We start from the raw sequence: 16547 nt of genomic DNA, 5'->3' as shown, positions 1-16547 counted from the left end.
ACAGTTCATCATGTTGGTAATGAATTGACAGAGATAAAGTGTTGTTGTATCTTTGCCTGTGTTTTAGATGAGATTATTGTAGTGAACTGGGAAAAGATTTTTTCCTGGAATTCACTTGTGAGGTCCAGCTGGTGTAAAGGATATTTGTCTGTGCCCATAATGGGATAAGTGACTTACTTGTCCTCTCATTGCAGTGAATTTCTATTCAAGGCACAGTAGTGATGTTGATAATTAATATTTGGAAGTAATTTTAAATGTACTGTGTTCAAAGTTCTCTGGGAGATGTGTACTTACTGTTTCTTAGAGCTGACTCCTTATTGTATGGAATAAATAGCTGAGTGCTCCTGTCATTTAAAACATGTTCACTTTCTGGTTACCAAGGAGACCATATGAAATAGATTCTAAGGGTCACTTTAAAATTTGGTAGCTGATTTCTGGGTTTGAGTGTTGTAGCTGGGCTGTCAGCATTTCATGATGATTGTCACAGTAATTCTAATTATTTTTATCCCTCTCATTATGATTGGCAAATACAATTTATTGGAGTTTAGTGTTTTAACTTCACTCTTATGCCTCTCCAGTACACAAGAAGGGACCTTATTATAAATAGATGGTATTCATGGAGGTGGAAAAATTGCAGAGCTATTACTGTGCTGCTTTGAAGATACCCTACTGTCACTGTTCTCAGCTCCCTATTTTAACTAGCAGTGACATTTGTGTTACTATCCCCACATGACTTTTTGAGTTATTTGCTTAATTTGGGCAAAAGTCTGAGAGATTATTCGTGTTGAATGTCTTGTTGAGAAGGAGTTTTTACAGGTAGAGAATTTGGGTTTTGAGATATTTCTAAAGAAAAATGAAAACCAAAGCAGTGGTAGTGGATAAAGCCTTTGTCATCTAAAAAGAGAAGCTAATATTATGTAAGTAATTGCAACAGTCTTGCAAAGTTGGAATTCAAAGAAGATTTCGAGCAAAGTGAAAGTTTTTCCAGAAGCTGAAGAAGTACTGTAAGGAACAGGAGATGAGGACCTCTTCAGCTATGCCTGTGGCATTTTCCCCATCCGTTCCTGACTGAAGAGGTAGAGGCGCATGTATTAGTTCACCAGTCATGCAGTGGAGTTCCTTGAACTTTTGTCTTATATTCAAGTAAGAAAAGTAGGTGCTGAAATTCATTTTAAATGACAAAAAAAGATCTCTCTTCATCTTCAGGCTTAGGTGGAAATGACTGGTTCACAGGACCATAGTTACCTGCAGTTATTGCCCTGGGAGTGTTTCACAATAGAACATAACCTGAGGTAAACTCTGCCCTGGCAGAGGGTGTTTTAAAAAGTATAGCAGGAACTCTAGTCCACAGAGATGTGTTCTCTACTGGCAGAAAAGTGCTGCGAGCAGTGTAGAAAATGCTGCTTCCTCAGACCAAATTATGATACAATGGCATAGAGACAGATTTTACTGGTTATAAATTGTCTTGAACCAAGAGTTTTTTAGCAGTCTGGAGTGGTCTTAAAATGATACATTAACTAATATTGTTATGCTGACTGAAGTGTTGAGCCTGGTTTGAAATTGCAGGAAAGCCATCTAAAATCATCAACAGAACAGCAAGACAAATTATCTCTGATATGTTTATTGTAGTTGTCATTTGTACTTAAATTAGGGACAGATTATTGACTATCTTCTACTAAAACTCTGAGACAGTGGTATTCAGTGATTTCAGCAGTATCTCTATGCAACAAAGTTGTAGAAAATGTAATTGTGAATGTGGCAAGACCCATCAGAAGTTTTGTCTTAAAAAATGTGATCCTAATTCAGACAGCAGTGGGACCACAGTGCTTTTATTGACCAGCAGCAGAGCATGCATCAATGTTTTCCACACCACACCGTGCACATCTCACAATGTTCACTGCTGTGAAAGACTGATTGCATGGGCTCACCCAGATCTGCAGATAATCACAAACAGTGGCAAGTGATCTCTAATTAATCTAAACTAAACTCCACCTCCTCCAATAAAGGATATCATATATAGATTTTCTGATGACCATTTAGATGTTATTTTGTTTGTAAAATGACCATAGCAATCACTTATTGATTTGGAACCAAAGTAATAGCTGGGACACCTTGCTCTCTCTTGGAAATTTTGCAACCTTTTTATAGTATCTGATTTATTCAATTGTTATTCTAAAATAGAAAAAATCAATCTCATCATATTTCTTGAAAGAGACCATTTAATGTAGAAAACTCCCTCTCTAGCCAGATCAGGTAGGTTGTGTTTTCAAGCAAAAGCTAAGCTTTTGCCAGCATAATATCTCAAAGGCCGATGATGTGATTTCAAGAAACTCTCTATTAAATTTATGGTACCTCTTCTTGACCTTTAAGTGTCTGTTGGTTATCTTCTAACATTTTCTTTGAATGGGCTACATATCTAATCTGGTTTTGGTTCATGAAGCATGCACAACCTTTAAAGGGAAACCTGTATGAATTAATCTTATCTGGCCCAATGACTTTCTTTATAGACTTGCATAAATCACCCAGCTTCTCTAATTCCTATGTGAAATCAGCCAATAGCAAGATCTGAGCAGGAAAATGTGATTTCATTTTAAAGATGATTTTGCTATTATAAGATGTAGTTTGTTTCACTGGGGAATGAAGACAGTTTCTACACCACTTGTGAAAGCGGATGCAGCCCATCTGTCTTGGAGAGGTTTGCCCTGGAAAGTACTGCCAATCAGGGTGCTGAGGAGCTGGGAGCATGACTATCAGAAGAAAAGATTATTTTCCTCTGGGAAAATCAGCTTTCCACAGCTCCTGGGATTGTTAGGAGGATACCATAACATTATGTGGATTATTCAGTTATTTTCTCTTATAAAAGTGTTTTACACATAATAGACAAATTTTTAACATGGTACCATACTGAGGCCAGTAGAACAAAACCTGTTCTCCAAAGCTTTGATAAGTTGAAGTAAATGGGAAAACAGTGGTTTCTACTGGTACAGTAATCAGTACTTCCTAAAGCCTGTCTCAGGCACTCCAGCTTGAGCAAGCTGGTTACTGGGTAAGAGCCAAATCTGAGTTAATATTATTTACATGTAGCAGGTTTTTGGCATATTGCCGTTTGAGCAGCAGGCATTTGTACCCCTTTTTCTTATATACATGGTCTGGGGTCATGTCAGAAGGTGTTGTCAGTATCTGCAGCCTGGAATAGCAGGAATGGGTGAGGCAGGGAGGCAGGCAGTGCCTGCGGGGGCAGCAAAGCGGGGGTGAAACGCCCTCGTTAACGCTGCATTCATTGCTCTCTGTGCCCGGGATGGGCACGGGTAACAGCAATTCCTGCAGCCGGAGAAGGAGCAACACACCGGGCTGCTATATTGTCACATTCCTTAAAGCTAATCACCTCCTAGTATTTGCTCTAACTCTAATTTTCTACTTTGCAGCTGAAGTTCAAAGTGAAATTGAACGGATCTTTGAATTGGCCAGGACACTGCAGTTGGTAGTGCTTGATGCTGATACCATTAATCACCCAGCTCAGCTGAGCAAAACCTCTCTGGCTCCCATTATAGTATACGTAAAGATTTCTTCTCCTAAGGTAAATATTTTAGATACCTTCATGTTCTTTCTGTTTTTCTGGGTTGGTTTTTTGGGGGTTTTTTTGAGGTTTTTTTGGGCCTCAAATTCAGCTATTCACATGTCCTCATTTAGGTTCAGAGCTATAGATTATCATTGCTTCTCTTTGGATAGCAAACCATTAATAATCAAACAAGTATCTGAGCTCTAGTGTTAGCCAAAACCTATTTTGGAAAAGATGATGTAGCTCCAATGAGTTTTTTAGTTGGAATTGCAGTTTCAGTATCAACCACATAAGTAGTGCTCATGGTTTGTTAAATCAAAATAATGTGGAAATGAAAGAATGATTTTCACTGAATGAGTATCAGACTGATTACTACATTTTAATATCTGATAATATACTCTTTCAGTGTGTGTAAAAAATGCACACTTTGTGAAGAGGCATTTGAAAGAGAAAACTGAATTTGTGAAAAGAGCACTCAGGAATTCAATTAAAAAAATTCAGCTTAGAAACAAACAAAACCAGAAACAGCAGAAAAAAAGCCAGGAGTGGAACTTTTTAGTGCTTTTAAAGGAAAGGAGATATTTGGATGTAAATGAAAATTAGCACATCCTGGATGAGGGAACACAGGAAATGTTCTTGAAGCCAGCAAATGAAGAATTTGCTCTGCTCATGTGAGCAGTTTCAAGTGTAAACATTTTAAGTGGTTATACATGTATATTAAGTCTGAGTCTGCTCACTTTTTAAAATATCTTATTTTTCACAGGTTTTACAGAGGTTGATAAAATCTCGAGGGAAATCTCAGGCCAAACACCTTAATGTTCAGATGGTAGCAGCTGATAAACTGGCACAGTGTCCTCCTGTGAGTTACTGTTAATTTATGTCTTGTCTCTGAAAGGTGCCTTTCTTTTCAAGCACGAGGTTAATTACATAATTTCGGGATGTTTGCCCTCTTCTGGCCATGTTTAACTATTGCTTTTTGCATGACACTTCCTGAGGTCTCCAGGCTCAGCTTTAGGGTGCAAGGGAAAAAGAGTTCTAGTCACAGCTGTGTGCTGGTACAGTCAGTGTTTCAGTAAACTGAACATTTCCTTTGCTTGCTAAGTTTTAGGGGGTTATTGGTTGAAAAATGAACCCTCTTAGTGACTGTCCTTTATCTCTGGTAGTTTAGAGCTCCTCTGGGGCATCTGTCAGCATGGCCCACCACTGCTAATGTTCTTGGTCTGGGTTTTGCCAAAGAGCTCAGTGGTACTGCTCAGCTGACAGCTCTGCAGTTCTTCTTCAGATATGCACTGAAGCAGATTCTCTCAATTTCCATCTATAAAGTGGAGGTGATGACACCCCAAGTGTGTTTCAAACCTGGCATGCATTGCTGCCTGCACACTCAGCTGCCAAGAGTATGAGTAAGGAACCAGAAAATGGGGGAGTACAGTTCAGTTGCAGATATAATTTGCCATAGTTACAGAGCTGAGTGAAGGGAATGTCTTCATCTTTTAAGTTCAAGCATCTCAGTTAAGCAATGCTTAGGTCCCCAGGAAGTCAGTGAAGAATGCTGGAGACGTGCACAGGCCCTCAAAGCTGCCTTCTGCTCTCTGACCAGGAAGAAAATGGATAAAACTCACCTCCTAACTTCAGGAGACTAAAATTAGACTGTGTCACTAATCTCTTAGCTAATATTTGTATGACACTTGGAAACTGAATGATCTCTATTCTTATGGTTGTTAGTTATTGGTCTTAGCTTACCTTAGTTTTCTCTTAGTTATTCTACAAAGGGACTGAATCCCTTTCTTGCCATCCCATTTTTTTAAAAGTTAATTGTTTGATATTTATCCCTTCTTTCTGTGTATTTAAGATTTGTTCAAGCTACTTCTTCCTGTCTTCTTTGACTGTTTGTGCATTAATATGAGGAAGTCACAAGGCCTTGCTTTAGCAAGTGTAATATCAATGCTAGTTATGATTACAATCTTGTGTATCAACTGCATTCAGAAAAAAATCAAAAAAAGGTAAAATGTCTTAATACAAGTACTAAAGATGTGGTTAATTTTTAGATTATTGGAAAACATGATCAGTGTCTCTAGCTGATCTCCCTTTACCTGGTGATCATTCTCACTAAAACCTTTTCTTTATCAGGAAATGTTCGATGTAATTCTTGATGAGAACCAGCTTGAAGATGCTTGTGAGCACCTTGCTGACTATCTGGAAGCCTACTGGAAGGCCACACATCCACCTAGCAGCAATCCTCCTAACCAGCTTCTCACTCGCACACTTGCAACAGCCACTCTTCCTATTAGCCCGGGTCCAAATATTAATTTACAGGTACAGTTTTTATGCCATCTCTTCTTTTTCTTCTGCCAACTTCTTCTCCTTCCAAAGCACAGAGTTAGGCTGATACTAGAATATGCTGAATATGTTTTCCTGTTATTGGTAGATTGAAAGCTTTTTCAGCAGACATTCACCCATCTTCAGTATAAAAGGCAAATGCAAGCACGTTACTGTTACTGCTATTGTATTCAATGTAGCATGTGTTTGTGTATTGACTAGGGGGCTGGTTTTGATTGCAAGGACTAAGCTGGCCTGACTGAAAACATATGTTGATGTGAAATTGAATACTTCAGGTTTTATTGTGCCCAGGACACTGCTGTGCCAGCAATATGTGTACCAGCCACAAGCATTTTTATAGCTGGCCATGTGTAATCCAATCAGAGAAATAAAACTAGACTAAGACTGTGCACATTCCAGCCTCTGGTGACTTCCTGACTGATGGGCACACTATGGCTAATAGGCAAATCCTGGCCCCAGAGGCCCTGCATGACAAACTGGGTTATGTACAGGGCAGATCCACAAGTGTTTGAGGGAAATCTGTGCCAATCTTCCCACAGGCTGTAGAGTTGTTGAGGTTGAGGATTACTGACTGTATTAGTAAAGACTCAAGGTCAAAGTGGCCCTTCCAGTGTTTCCTTTGTTCTTTTATTTACTGGACATTGCTGTGAAAAGTACAGACTTCCTTGAAGCCAAACTCCTATGTCAAATCCAAGTCCCACATTGTGCAGAAAGACCTTGAGAGAGGCTCTGTGTTCTGAACAGTGAGCACACTCTCCAGTGAGCTGGCACTGATGTGCCTGTTGATATGAGTATATTATGTCCCCTCTCTTCTCCTTTGACTTCTGGTTTGTATCATTTTACTGAGGTGTTCAGCATAAGGAGATGCTGTCCTTTGGATATGTGTTGCATGATATGAAATGAAGTGTTTAAACTACTTCACTCCTTCATTAGAAGTAGTGAGTGACTCCTTGAGGTTGAGAAGTACACAGAGGGGGATAAAATAGATCTGTCCCAGATCAAATAAAGGCTTACTACATCTAAATTTCTACCTAAGTTCAATATATGCCCATAAATTACATACATATGCAAGTTATAATTCATAACTTTGGCTAAGAAAAACACTTCCTTTTAGAAAATCAAAGGTAAAAAATGCATCTGCACCCAAGTTAAAATGCAAATAGTTGTGCTCTTTTTTAATGGTTTTGCAAAACAACTTTTTGTGTCAAATAATTTATTTCCCATTAGAAAACCACAGACTTGACAGGTTTGTTCTTTAACAAGAAAAATTTCTTTAGCCATCTTGAAGGGTATCTCCTTCCCTTGCTTTCAGATGCAGTTGCAGGAAAAGAAACTGTAAGCTATAGCTCATTTCTGCCTTTTTTTCTGTCCTCAGAGCTGAAACACCTTGAAAAAATTGTGAGCTGGAAGAATTTCTGAGTATGAAATTCAGTATTGTTGTGTGCAGCCTTGCTAGATAAACTTTCTTTGCTTTGTAAACTTCTAAATTATTTTGCTCAAGTGTTTTCATGCTTTTTGAGTGTGGATTTATAGCTCACATACTCATTCTATTAACCACATTCTCTGGAGGAACTATGCAGAGTTTTAATAACACTTTTCTGAATGCTGTGCTGTCTCCTTACAAACTAACAGATTTTTATTTTAAGGACTAAAAATGAGGATGTATTTGCAGTTTCAAAGTTTGTTTGTAGCTCTACTAGTACAGCAGTGTGAATCAACAGGGATCCCTTATTGAACATAAAACTTTTGTGTTCCTTTGATTTCATTTTCCTACGATACATCTTCAGCAGACATCTCAAACCTGAGCTTGTCATTGCCTTAGCACAGATTGGGTCTGTTTGTTAATGATGGTGGCTGAAGCCATTATTTCAACAGTGTTAAGACCCTGTATTTAGAGAATTTAAAGTCAATGCCTGTGCTGTTTTTCTGGACTACTCTACAGGGAAAAGCCACCAGTTGTTTGGTCTGGGGGAGCCACGTCTGCACTGCAGAGCATTGGAGTCATCCCCCCCTGGGGCCAATGCAGTGCCTCTTTGCCATGAAACATATTTTGGGTTTGTGGTTTTTAAGTCCCCAGTGTACATTGTGAGGAGGGATTTGTGTTGCCAGCTGCCAGAGGGGCATTTTTACAGCATGAAGCTGCCTGTGTGCATTGCATGGCGCTTGAAGGCGTGAGGCGTCCTGGGATGGTTTGAAATTAAATAGGCAAAGACCTTGTGTCTGTCTGAGGAGGAGCTTCACAACAAAATTGTATGGAAATAGTTGGAAATAACTCCAAAAGGTCTGGAGCCACCTTACACACATATGGTGCAGGTGATCAGGGACCACTGGAAATAAGGAGCAAGGCAAATTCACTCAGTGGACAAAGGCTTCTCTGTCCTCTTTCAATGCTGTATTAACTTCTTTCCAAGAGCCCCTACTTCTTTGTAAGTACAAACTGAGTACTGAAATAGGATTATCTCGAACTTTTTCTATTTTAGACAAAAAACCTTATGAAATTGGGCCATAAAATTCCTGCACTGAAGAATCTATTCCAAATCAGAGCCCAAATTTGGTTATGAACCAAAAAGCCGGACTCTAATCCAAATTCAGACATTACCTGTTCAGTGTCCCTGTAATATTTAATGGAAGTTACTGTCAATGAATTTGCCCATAAATCCCAACAGCCCTAACACTATTCTGAAATTGCAGCTATTGGTTCTAAATTTAATCATTGTTTTTTCATGTGCTCATCATAGCACAGAAGATGCATCTGAGCTTGTAAGAGCAGCAGTGTTTCCAATGCAGGTTCAAATTTTGCATTTGTTCTCAGACCACAGCACTGACAGATTTTATTAGTCATGATTATGTATAGGTAATGCCTTTGACTACCTGAGAGCTGTAGGGTTTCACATTTGTACTATATTTCTGTGCCTTAAAGCCAGTCATGGTGATGAACTGATGAAAGTTGTGTTTACACATGCAAAGCAGGCATGTTTCTGCTTTGGACTTTTTTGTTTTTCTCTTAATTTCATTTACAGTTCACCTCCATTGAGTCATTTCATTTCACCTTGAATAGATCTATTCATGTTTACAATTATTATATTCCCCTCTGGTAAATCAGAATCATCTTGAGAATCACAAAAGCAAGAACAAATAAGAAATTCTATTGCTATTCCTGTTACCTTGTTCTCATCTGTGCCGTTTGTTTCAAATTAGAAACTCAGCTCGTCTCTCAGATGTTTGCATAATAAAATTTTGTCTTAGAAAATTGGGATTTGTCAAATTTCCCAAGTTTCTGATTTGAAATATGCTGCTTTTTATAAGTTTCTGATTAAATACAGATTATTTTCCTTTTCAATTTCCTGTGATTTTACTTTTTGGGTTGCTAGGAAACCCACCTGCCAGGATCTGTGGCTGAAGGACAAAATTTCCTCCTTCCCCTAGCTCTTTTCCACAAAATAGAAAGACAGAAAGAAGATATGTCCATGAACTGCCCTGGGGGCAATCCTTATTTTTAGACAACTCTGAACATAGAAGGGCAAACTTAAGACTAACTTTGGTATTCAGAACAGTCTCACAAACAAATGCCTGTATAACTCTGGTGAAATCTACATTAATTTTGTGGCAGCAGACATGATTTTGTCTTGACATTCTTCATCTGATGTGAGAAGCATAATTCAATTTCAATATTACTGTTAAAACTTTTGCAATTAAGCCTGAAAAGTCCTTAGCTGCAGCTTGGCAATAAAAGCAGGTTAATGTAATGAAATCCCCAAATGAGGTAAATAATGTCACTTGTTCATTTTGCAGTGATTTCAAAGCATTTATGCGGGTGAAGAGTAGGTTTATTGCCTGGTAATTTTTATTTCGGTCTTTTAATAGCAGTGGTGTGTTAGGAAATTTTGTATGTGATAATATCACTCTCCTCCTGCTTTTCTTGACAATGGGCTGTATTCTCGAGCTCTTAAAATTATGAGATCAATGTTTAATTTTTCGTTACCAAGAAGAAATGAAATTATTGCTGAGAAAACAGAAGGTCAGTGATACTATTAGTATCATAATACAAACTTTATTCATACCAGATTCAATTGCATTTTTTTTCCTTAAAAAAAAAAAGTCCCTCTATAAGAGCCAAGGTTTTGTGCTTTGGTTCTTTGCTGGAATCCACCTCCTCAGCCCTCTAAAATCACTTTCCCATAGCAGCTGTTGCCAGACACGCATCTGTAAACTCTCAACTGATAAGTGCCCTCTCCTGGCATGATATCTCCTTTCAATTTTTCTGCAGTTTGTCCTGTTTCTGCATGCTTTTTCTTTGGAGGGTGGTGACAATGATTGCTAACTGGAGTAGTCAGAAACATCACAAGAAATGAGAAAGTGCCACAGAATAACCCAAGTGTCACCCTAAATTCTGATGCAAGAAAAAAAAATTGTTTGTATTATAATACTGAATTTTCAGTAAAAGTGGAATACTAATGGTTTCTTTCCTAGTTTAGATTCAAAGTGGATTGTTCTGTACTTGAAATTTTATTGGTTTCATGGTACTTTCTAGTTGAATTTGCTATTGGGGGAAGCTTTTCAATGTGTGTACCTCGTGACCTCACTGCTGGTTCTGGTAGCAGGGCTCTCAAGGAGACCAGAGGAATGACCACGCGGTCCCTGAGCGCAGCGGTTCCCACATTGAGGAGGAGGCACGGGTGGAACCCATCAGGAAATCCCAGCACCGCTCCTCCTCCAGCCAGCACCACAACCATCGCAGTGGTGGCAGAGGCCTTCACAGGCAGGAAACTTTTGACTCAGAAACACAAGACAGCAGAGATTCAGCGTACGTAGAGCCAAAGGAGGACTACTCACATGAGCACGGTGACCACTATGATTCTCACAGGGATCATAATCACAGAGACGAGTCCCATGGGATCAGTGAACACAGACACAGAGAGTCCCGGCACCGCTCAAAGGAGAGGGACCGCGAGCAGGACCACAACGAATGCAACAAACAGCGCAGCCGCCATAAATCAAGGGACCAATATTGTGACAAGGATGGGGAAGTGATATCGAAAAAACGTAACGATGCAGGAGAGTGGAACAGGGATGTTTACATCCGTCAGTAACTTTTGCCTCTGGCAGTCTTGTGTTTCTTTGAAGTCTTGTAACAATGCCCCTTGAAAATATCTTGGGTTCTTCTTTGCAGAACATATGGTATCCTTCTGTATGCTGATTTGTATTGCTGTTGCTTGCATAGCAATAGCATGAAATAGAATATTCATATACTTATTTTTTTGGTTAGTGCTATATGAATTAGCGTAGTACAACTGAAGAGTTCCTGATGTTGTACTATGACATTTTTCAAGCTGTTTTTGGTAGCTGCCACTTGAACAATATCTGTTGCCATCAAGGTGTTGTTAGTGTTTTTTAAAAAAAAGGTACATTTGATGTTTAATAACTTCCCATGTATTCAGCAAGCCAGGATCAGCACATAAAAAAATCTAAAACTTTTTGTCTGCTCTGATTTTTAATTTGTATGCACTTGATTTGCATATTGATTTAAGCACCACTCTGTTGCTTGTACCTCTGGTGGTCTCCGTATGAAGACAGAATTCAGTCTTGCCTTACACACAGGGGATCATGGAGTCAAAATCTATTTTCTATGTATTGGTACTGTGTACTGTATATACAGTTTATAAATGTTATTTCTGCAGACACCTTCTTACTATATAAGTTTGATCACACTGTTTTAGAGTCCTAATGCCAAGTCAGCAGATTTGCTTTTGAATTACTGGCAACTGGAACTAGCCTCACTTAGGAAATCTGTAACAGTGTTCAATCTAAATACTTTTTCTTCTGTAGCAGAAAGCTTATACTTATTGTAAATATGGATGAGTGCTTGAGATAAAGGGTGTAACTCTTATACCTTACGCTGTCCTTGCAAACCAAATTTTGGATTTTAAAGTTACGGTAAAGTTAATGAACTTACCAGTATAAATTATTCTTCTCTATTCAGGTCACAATATTGCAATGGGCACAGCTTAATTTTTGTTCTACTGTCAGCAAACAGAGCACACATGTTGGAGGTGTGTATGTGAGTGGGTGGGTGGTGGATTGACGTTCGTGTGCGTGTGCACGTTAGGCAGCAAACTGTGAGAATCTACTGAAGAAAACAAAGGTTACTCAAAAGCCCAAAAAGTCTATTTCTGCATTCTGTCTCTTAATTTAAAAATCCAAATTGCATTCAGGGAATATGAGGGAATTTACTGACCCAGGTAATTGGGAAAGCAAAAATCTGCTGGCTCTTTGTTGAGATTCAGGAGAGTAAAAACAGGCAAATGTTACTGTGAGTTTCACTGGAAATGTAAAATCTTTGTGTTTTAGAGTATTTGTTTTAGTAAGAAAAGTTTACACAGCTTGTGGAGAGTTATTTTGTTGGAAAATAAATTTTTGTAGCTTCTCCACTTTTTCTACACTTGCCAATTCTCTGCATTCCCACTCTGCAGCCAGCTCACTGCTTTTCCTTCACCAAAGGTGTTGTGCTGCTGATGAGAGCATAGAAAAATGACTGTGACTCTGTTAGGAGCTTTCTAGAGAAAATGCATTGAAATGGAAGGGAGTGAACACAGTTTGTTTTGCACTGAACGCCTGTTGCACTGGTAAGTGGGGGGAAATTCTCTATTATTTTTGACTCCAGGTTCCATACCCTTGCCTAGTGTAAAAGCTGTTCTGCATCACATGTAGTCTTTGTAGTACTTGTATTAATGAAATACTTTTTGTATTTCCCTGTAAATAGCACATTATATAAAGACTGTAGTGTGATAATAATTAGTTTAGCTGGAAGTTCTTTTTATTTATTATTTCAATTCTGGGAATATCAGCATTGCCTGATTTTGAATATCATTTTAGTGAAATGGATAAGATATATGGCAGGTGCATGCTTTCTCCAGTCTCCTAGCCCAGCATCCAAGAAACTCGCTTAAACATTCTCTGCCCTTCCTCTCCTACCCCTCTCCCTGGTGCTTTATAAGCATTTTTACAACAAGCTAAGAGTGGGAAATTCTGCTGTCAGTTATCTGGCCATTCCTCCCAGTGCTGCTGACTGTTGTGGTTATTCAAGGATAGGTTTTGGTTTAAAGTATGAACTGTGGGGGACACAAGAAAAAAGGTTATTTTTCTAGAAATAAATTCTCATCATTTTCTAAACATCACTAAATGGCTTTGTAGAGAAAGGAAGAATAGGTAAGTAGATCTGTTGTATTACTAAATGGATATAGAAGAGTACATAGACTGGTTTTTGATACAAGAGAATTTTCAGGGTATCTGTAAAAAATTCCATTAAAAGACTGTTGTTTGAATCATATCAAATCACATGTAAGTGAGAAGAAAATAATATTGTCTTGCTCTGTATAGCCTGGCTTTAGCTAATTTACCAGCTGCAGTAAATGGTGTTGCTCCCTGCAACTCATAACTGTGTCGTCTAAGAAGTGATTCCACTTCATTACCTTGAATATTTTGTTCTTTTTTTTTGTTGGGTTCTTGGTTGGGTGTGGGTTTTTTTTGCTTTGTTTGTTTGTTTTTTTTACTTTTGCTCCAGAGTGTTTATTTTTCAGCTTTCTTAAAGTATTTTTTAAGGAATGTTTGGCAGAATTTCAAAGCACTGAGTAGTATATGAAAACTATGGCATAGACAGTTTGTGTATAGACAAATAAATGAGAAAATAAAGAGCATAGTCCAAGCCCTAGTATTTAAGTATGGCCTATATATTGATTAATGGAGTATAAACATTAAAAAAAAAAGACAAATCCAAATCCAACTGGTTCATAGAATTGTGTTTTATATAGTGCTGCTATTTATGTATAGACAACATACTACCAAACACGTGTATTTCTTAGGCAGACTCACTGAATAGATTTTATTAGCTGAGATACTTTTTTTCAGTTTCTGTTTTAAGAGTGACAAATCATTTGTAATGTGAGCTTGTACTACATATATTGCACAATACCACCTGCCTGCTGAGCACTACTTTGAAAAGCACTTTAACAGAGTTATGTCAATAAGAAGCTTTAAAAATACTCCAAGTGGAGGACATATCAAAGATTATTGTGATGAAATGTCTTTGCAGAGTTTTGCCATTAGAAGGTCTAATGGTTGCATTAGGATACTAATGAGTTCATACTTCTCTATCTGGTTTCAGGGGTTTTGAATTTGAGAAATGGTAGAGGTCCCAGTGAGCTCCAGTCTTATGGATGTGTGGCACAAAACAACCTGTAAAATTTCCATTCAGATGAACTAAAAAGATAATAAAACCAGGGAAGCAGAAGGAAAGGGAGAAAGATAAAATAGTTAAGTGATATGTAAGTCTTGGCAGCTCAACTCTGTATTTTTCTAAAGAATTTCAGTATATGGAAGAAATGGGATGCGTTTCAAGATCTGCATGTATATGTTAGATGTTAACCTTATTTTTATGTGTTTTTTCAAGTGACTATACATCAGTGCTGAGTAGCCTTAGTCTATCCTTTACCAGTTGTCTAGTGTCACAGAGATGTCATGGAAGAAGGAATTCTCTTCCAGAGGGACTGGAAAGAGATGACAGTAAAAGTCTCCAGACCTGCTAAGGGACAGGACAGTGGGGACGAATAAGCAAACAGGTTTGTGCACAAAGGCAGCATCAGTATGAATTATATGCTGAAAACACTATTTTTACTAAATTGATCTATAAATTACTGCCTAGAATTTAAAGAATTCTTCTAGAATGCTCATGAATTCATTCTGTATCTGGCATCAAGAGTTCAGAATTTGAATAGTTCCATAGTTTTTGCTTCTCAAGGAATAAAGTTAAATACATAGTTTCTCGTAAGGCTCTGGACTTATACAACAAAGATCAGTTTTAAAGCCACAAAGAGTTTCAGAGGAGCACCTCTTTTCACAGAAATCTGTATACTCTTAACCTATAGCCCTTATCATAAATGGAGGATAAGGAAATGAAATTGCACTCACTGAACCCTGAATTAAGGGAGAAGCCCATTTTTACGTCTCCCTGCATACCTGGTTACTCATCCTGTACACGCAGCTCCTGCCCAGACCTAATACACTGCCCCTTAATACTTTGTCTTTTATGAATCTGTTGGCAATTACCATTTTGAAGCTCTGTTGGTTTGTAAAGTCATGCTCACGTTCTGGGACACCTGCAAAGGTTTTAATGGGGTCCATTATCATTCCCTCAGCTGGAATGAAGTGAGTGGTCTGACTGCTTTTAATCAGTGGATGTTCAAAGGAAAAGAGCTGGTGTAAACCACCTCCTGTGTTTGTTAGTTACTAAAACCTCTTCAAAAGGTATTTTGATTTGTGGTTACAGTTGACCTCTGATTGCTTTAAAACATCAGGCTGAAAGCTGTTTTCCAAATGTTTTTGACTTTCATTCTATTCCATCCATAAATACCGAGCACATTGCAAAAAACTTTATTACAAAGTCTACACAGAGAAATTATTTTTCAGAATGTAATATAACATTTCTGGTGTACATTTACGTATATTTATTACTTTATTGCAGATCATTCACCAAAATCTTAGTTCTTCTACCATCTGTAAGATATGTGGATGCTATTTTTACTGTGAATGTTATTAATCAAATGTTATTCAATCAATTTTATTGCTTGGCAATTTGTCTGTAATTTATTTCCCCACTTTTATATAACAAACTATTACATATGAGCTTACAGTAGTTTTATAGAGTTTCTTTTTATAACTTACCACCCTAGAAATGTATTCCTACGCAGCCCCAGAAAAGGTTTCTATCAGATATAATAGAGATTAAGCAGGTTCTTTTAACTCATCCATATTCTCATTTCTTCCTTTATTCTTGCCACTTTTATCTGTCATGCATACCTACTCTGCAATGAATTCTAGCAGTACAAAATTGGATTTTCTCATAAATTTCTTATTCATGAACAATCAGACATAAAAACAAGGCTCTTTATATTTTAAACTACCCACTCTAAAGTAATTTCTTGATTGATCACCCTCACTAGCCCATTCCTTAAAAAGCATATGAAATCCAGTGATCGAAAAAACTGGTGCATTCCGTTACATTGAAACAAGAAAAAGCTGTATTATAATTTCATAATATATGAGGCTGCCTATTTTAGTATCTTTCTACTGACCAAGATATTTAGATTTGGCACTATTACTAATCATTACTTCTGCAAATAGAGAAAACTACTTTTCCAACTTTCTTAACGACAGGATCTGATTGCATGCCTAATCTATCTATTTTGTAGGTTTAATCTTTCATTATAATGACAATAAATTTTTAAATTTAATATATAAATATCTCATATATATATTAAAAATATATATATAAATATATTTTATTGTGTTTCAGCATCAGCTGGTGAAGCACAATGATTCAGTGTGTAAAGACTATCAGGAAAGTAATCGTATGATATGTTTAAAACATATATACACCATCCATCAGAACTGTCAATGAGAAAGTATTCCTACCACTTCTGAAGTCACAGTAAGATTGGAATAGAAAAAAAAAAAGGGCATCCATCCAACTTTATTCATCTAATTTAGCCACACCTGTAGTGAGAGAAAGGATGCTGGCTCCTTCAAGGGCTGGTGCATCTTAACTGAGTTTCTGTTCTGACCTGCCTGACGAAGTCACTCCCCCGTTCCCAGCAGG

General features: G+C 37.8%; 1 protein-coding gene across 10 annotated transcripts in view; it reads left to right on the top strand.

The window, feature by feature from the left end:
* The window catches only part of CACNB2 (calcium voltage-gated channel auxiliary subunit beta 2), a 243444-nt gene extending 230755 nt beyond the window's left edge, over positions 1 to 12689 (top strand). For 5 of the 10 annotated variants that reach the window (XM_064704158.1, XM_064704160.1, XM_064704165.1 and 2 more), the window contains 4 exons: positions 3426 to 3577; positions 4323 to 4418; positions 5687 to 5872; positions 10495 to 12689. In XM_064704158.1, coding sequence (XP_064560228.1) covers positions 3426 to 3577; positions 4323 to 4418; positions 5687 to 5872; positions 10495 to 10986 — 926 coding nt within the window. In that variant the 3' untranslated portion in view covers positions 10987 to 12689. Of the gene's footprint in view, positions 1 to 3425; positions 3578 to 4322; positions 4419 to 5686; positions 5873 to 7271; positions 7316 to 10494 lie in introns of all 10 variants that reach the window. The other 5 variants (XM_064704159.1, XM_064704162.1, XM_064704164.1 and 2 more) reach the window with 2 other exon arrangements.
* Positions 12690 to 16547: the final 3858 nt, after the last annotated feature.

Source organism: Zonotrichia leucophrys, chromosome 2, assembly GCF_028769735.1.
Source record: "Zonotrichia leucophrys gambelii isolate GWCS_2022_RI chromosome 2, RI_Zleu_2.0, whole genome shotgun sequence".
Lineage (NCBI taxonomy): Eukaryota > Metazoa > Chordata > Aves > Passeriformes > Passerellidae > Zonotrichia > Zonotrichia leucophrys.
The sequence above is the reverse complement of the archived record's forward strand: the minus strand, read 5'-3'. Positions and strand labels throughout refer to the sequence as shown.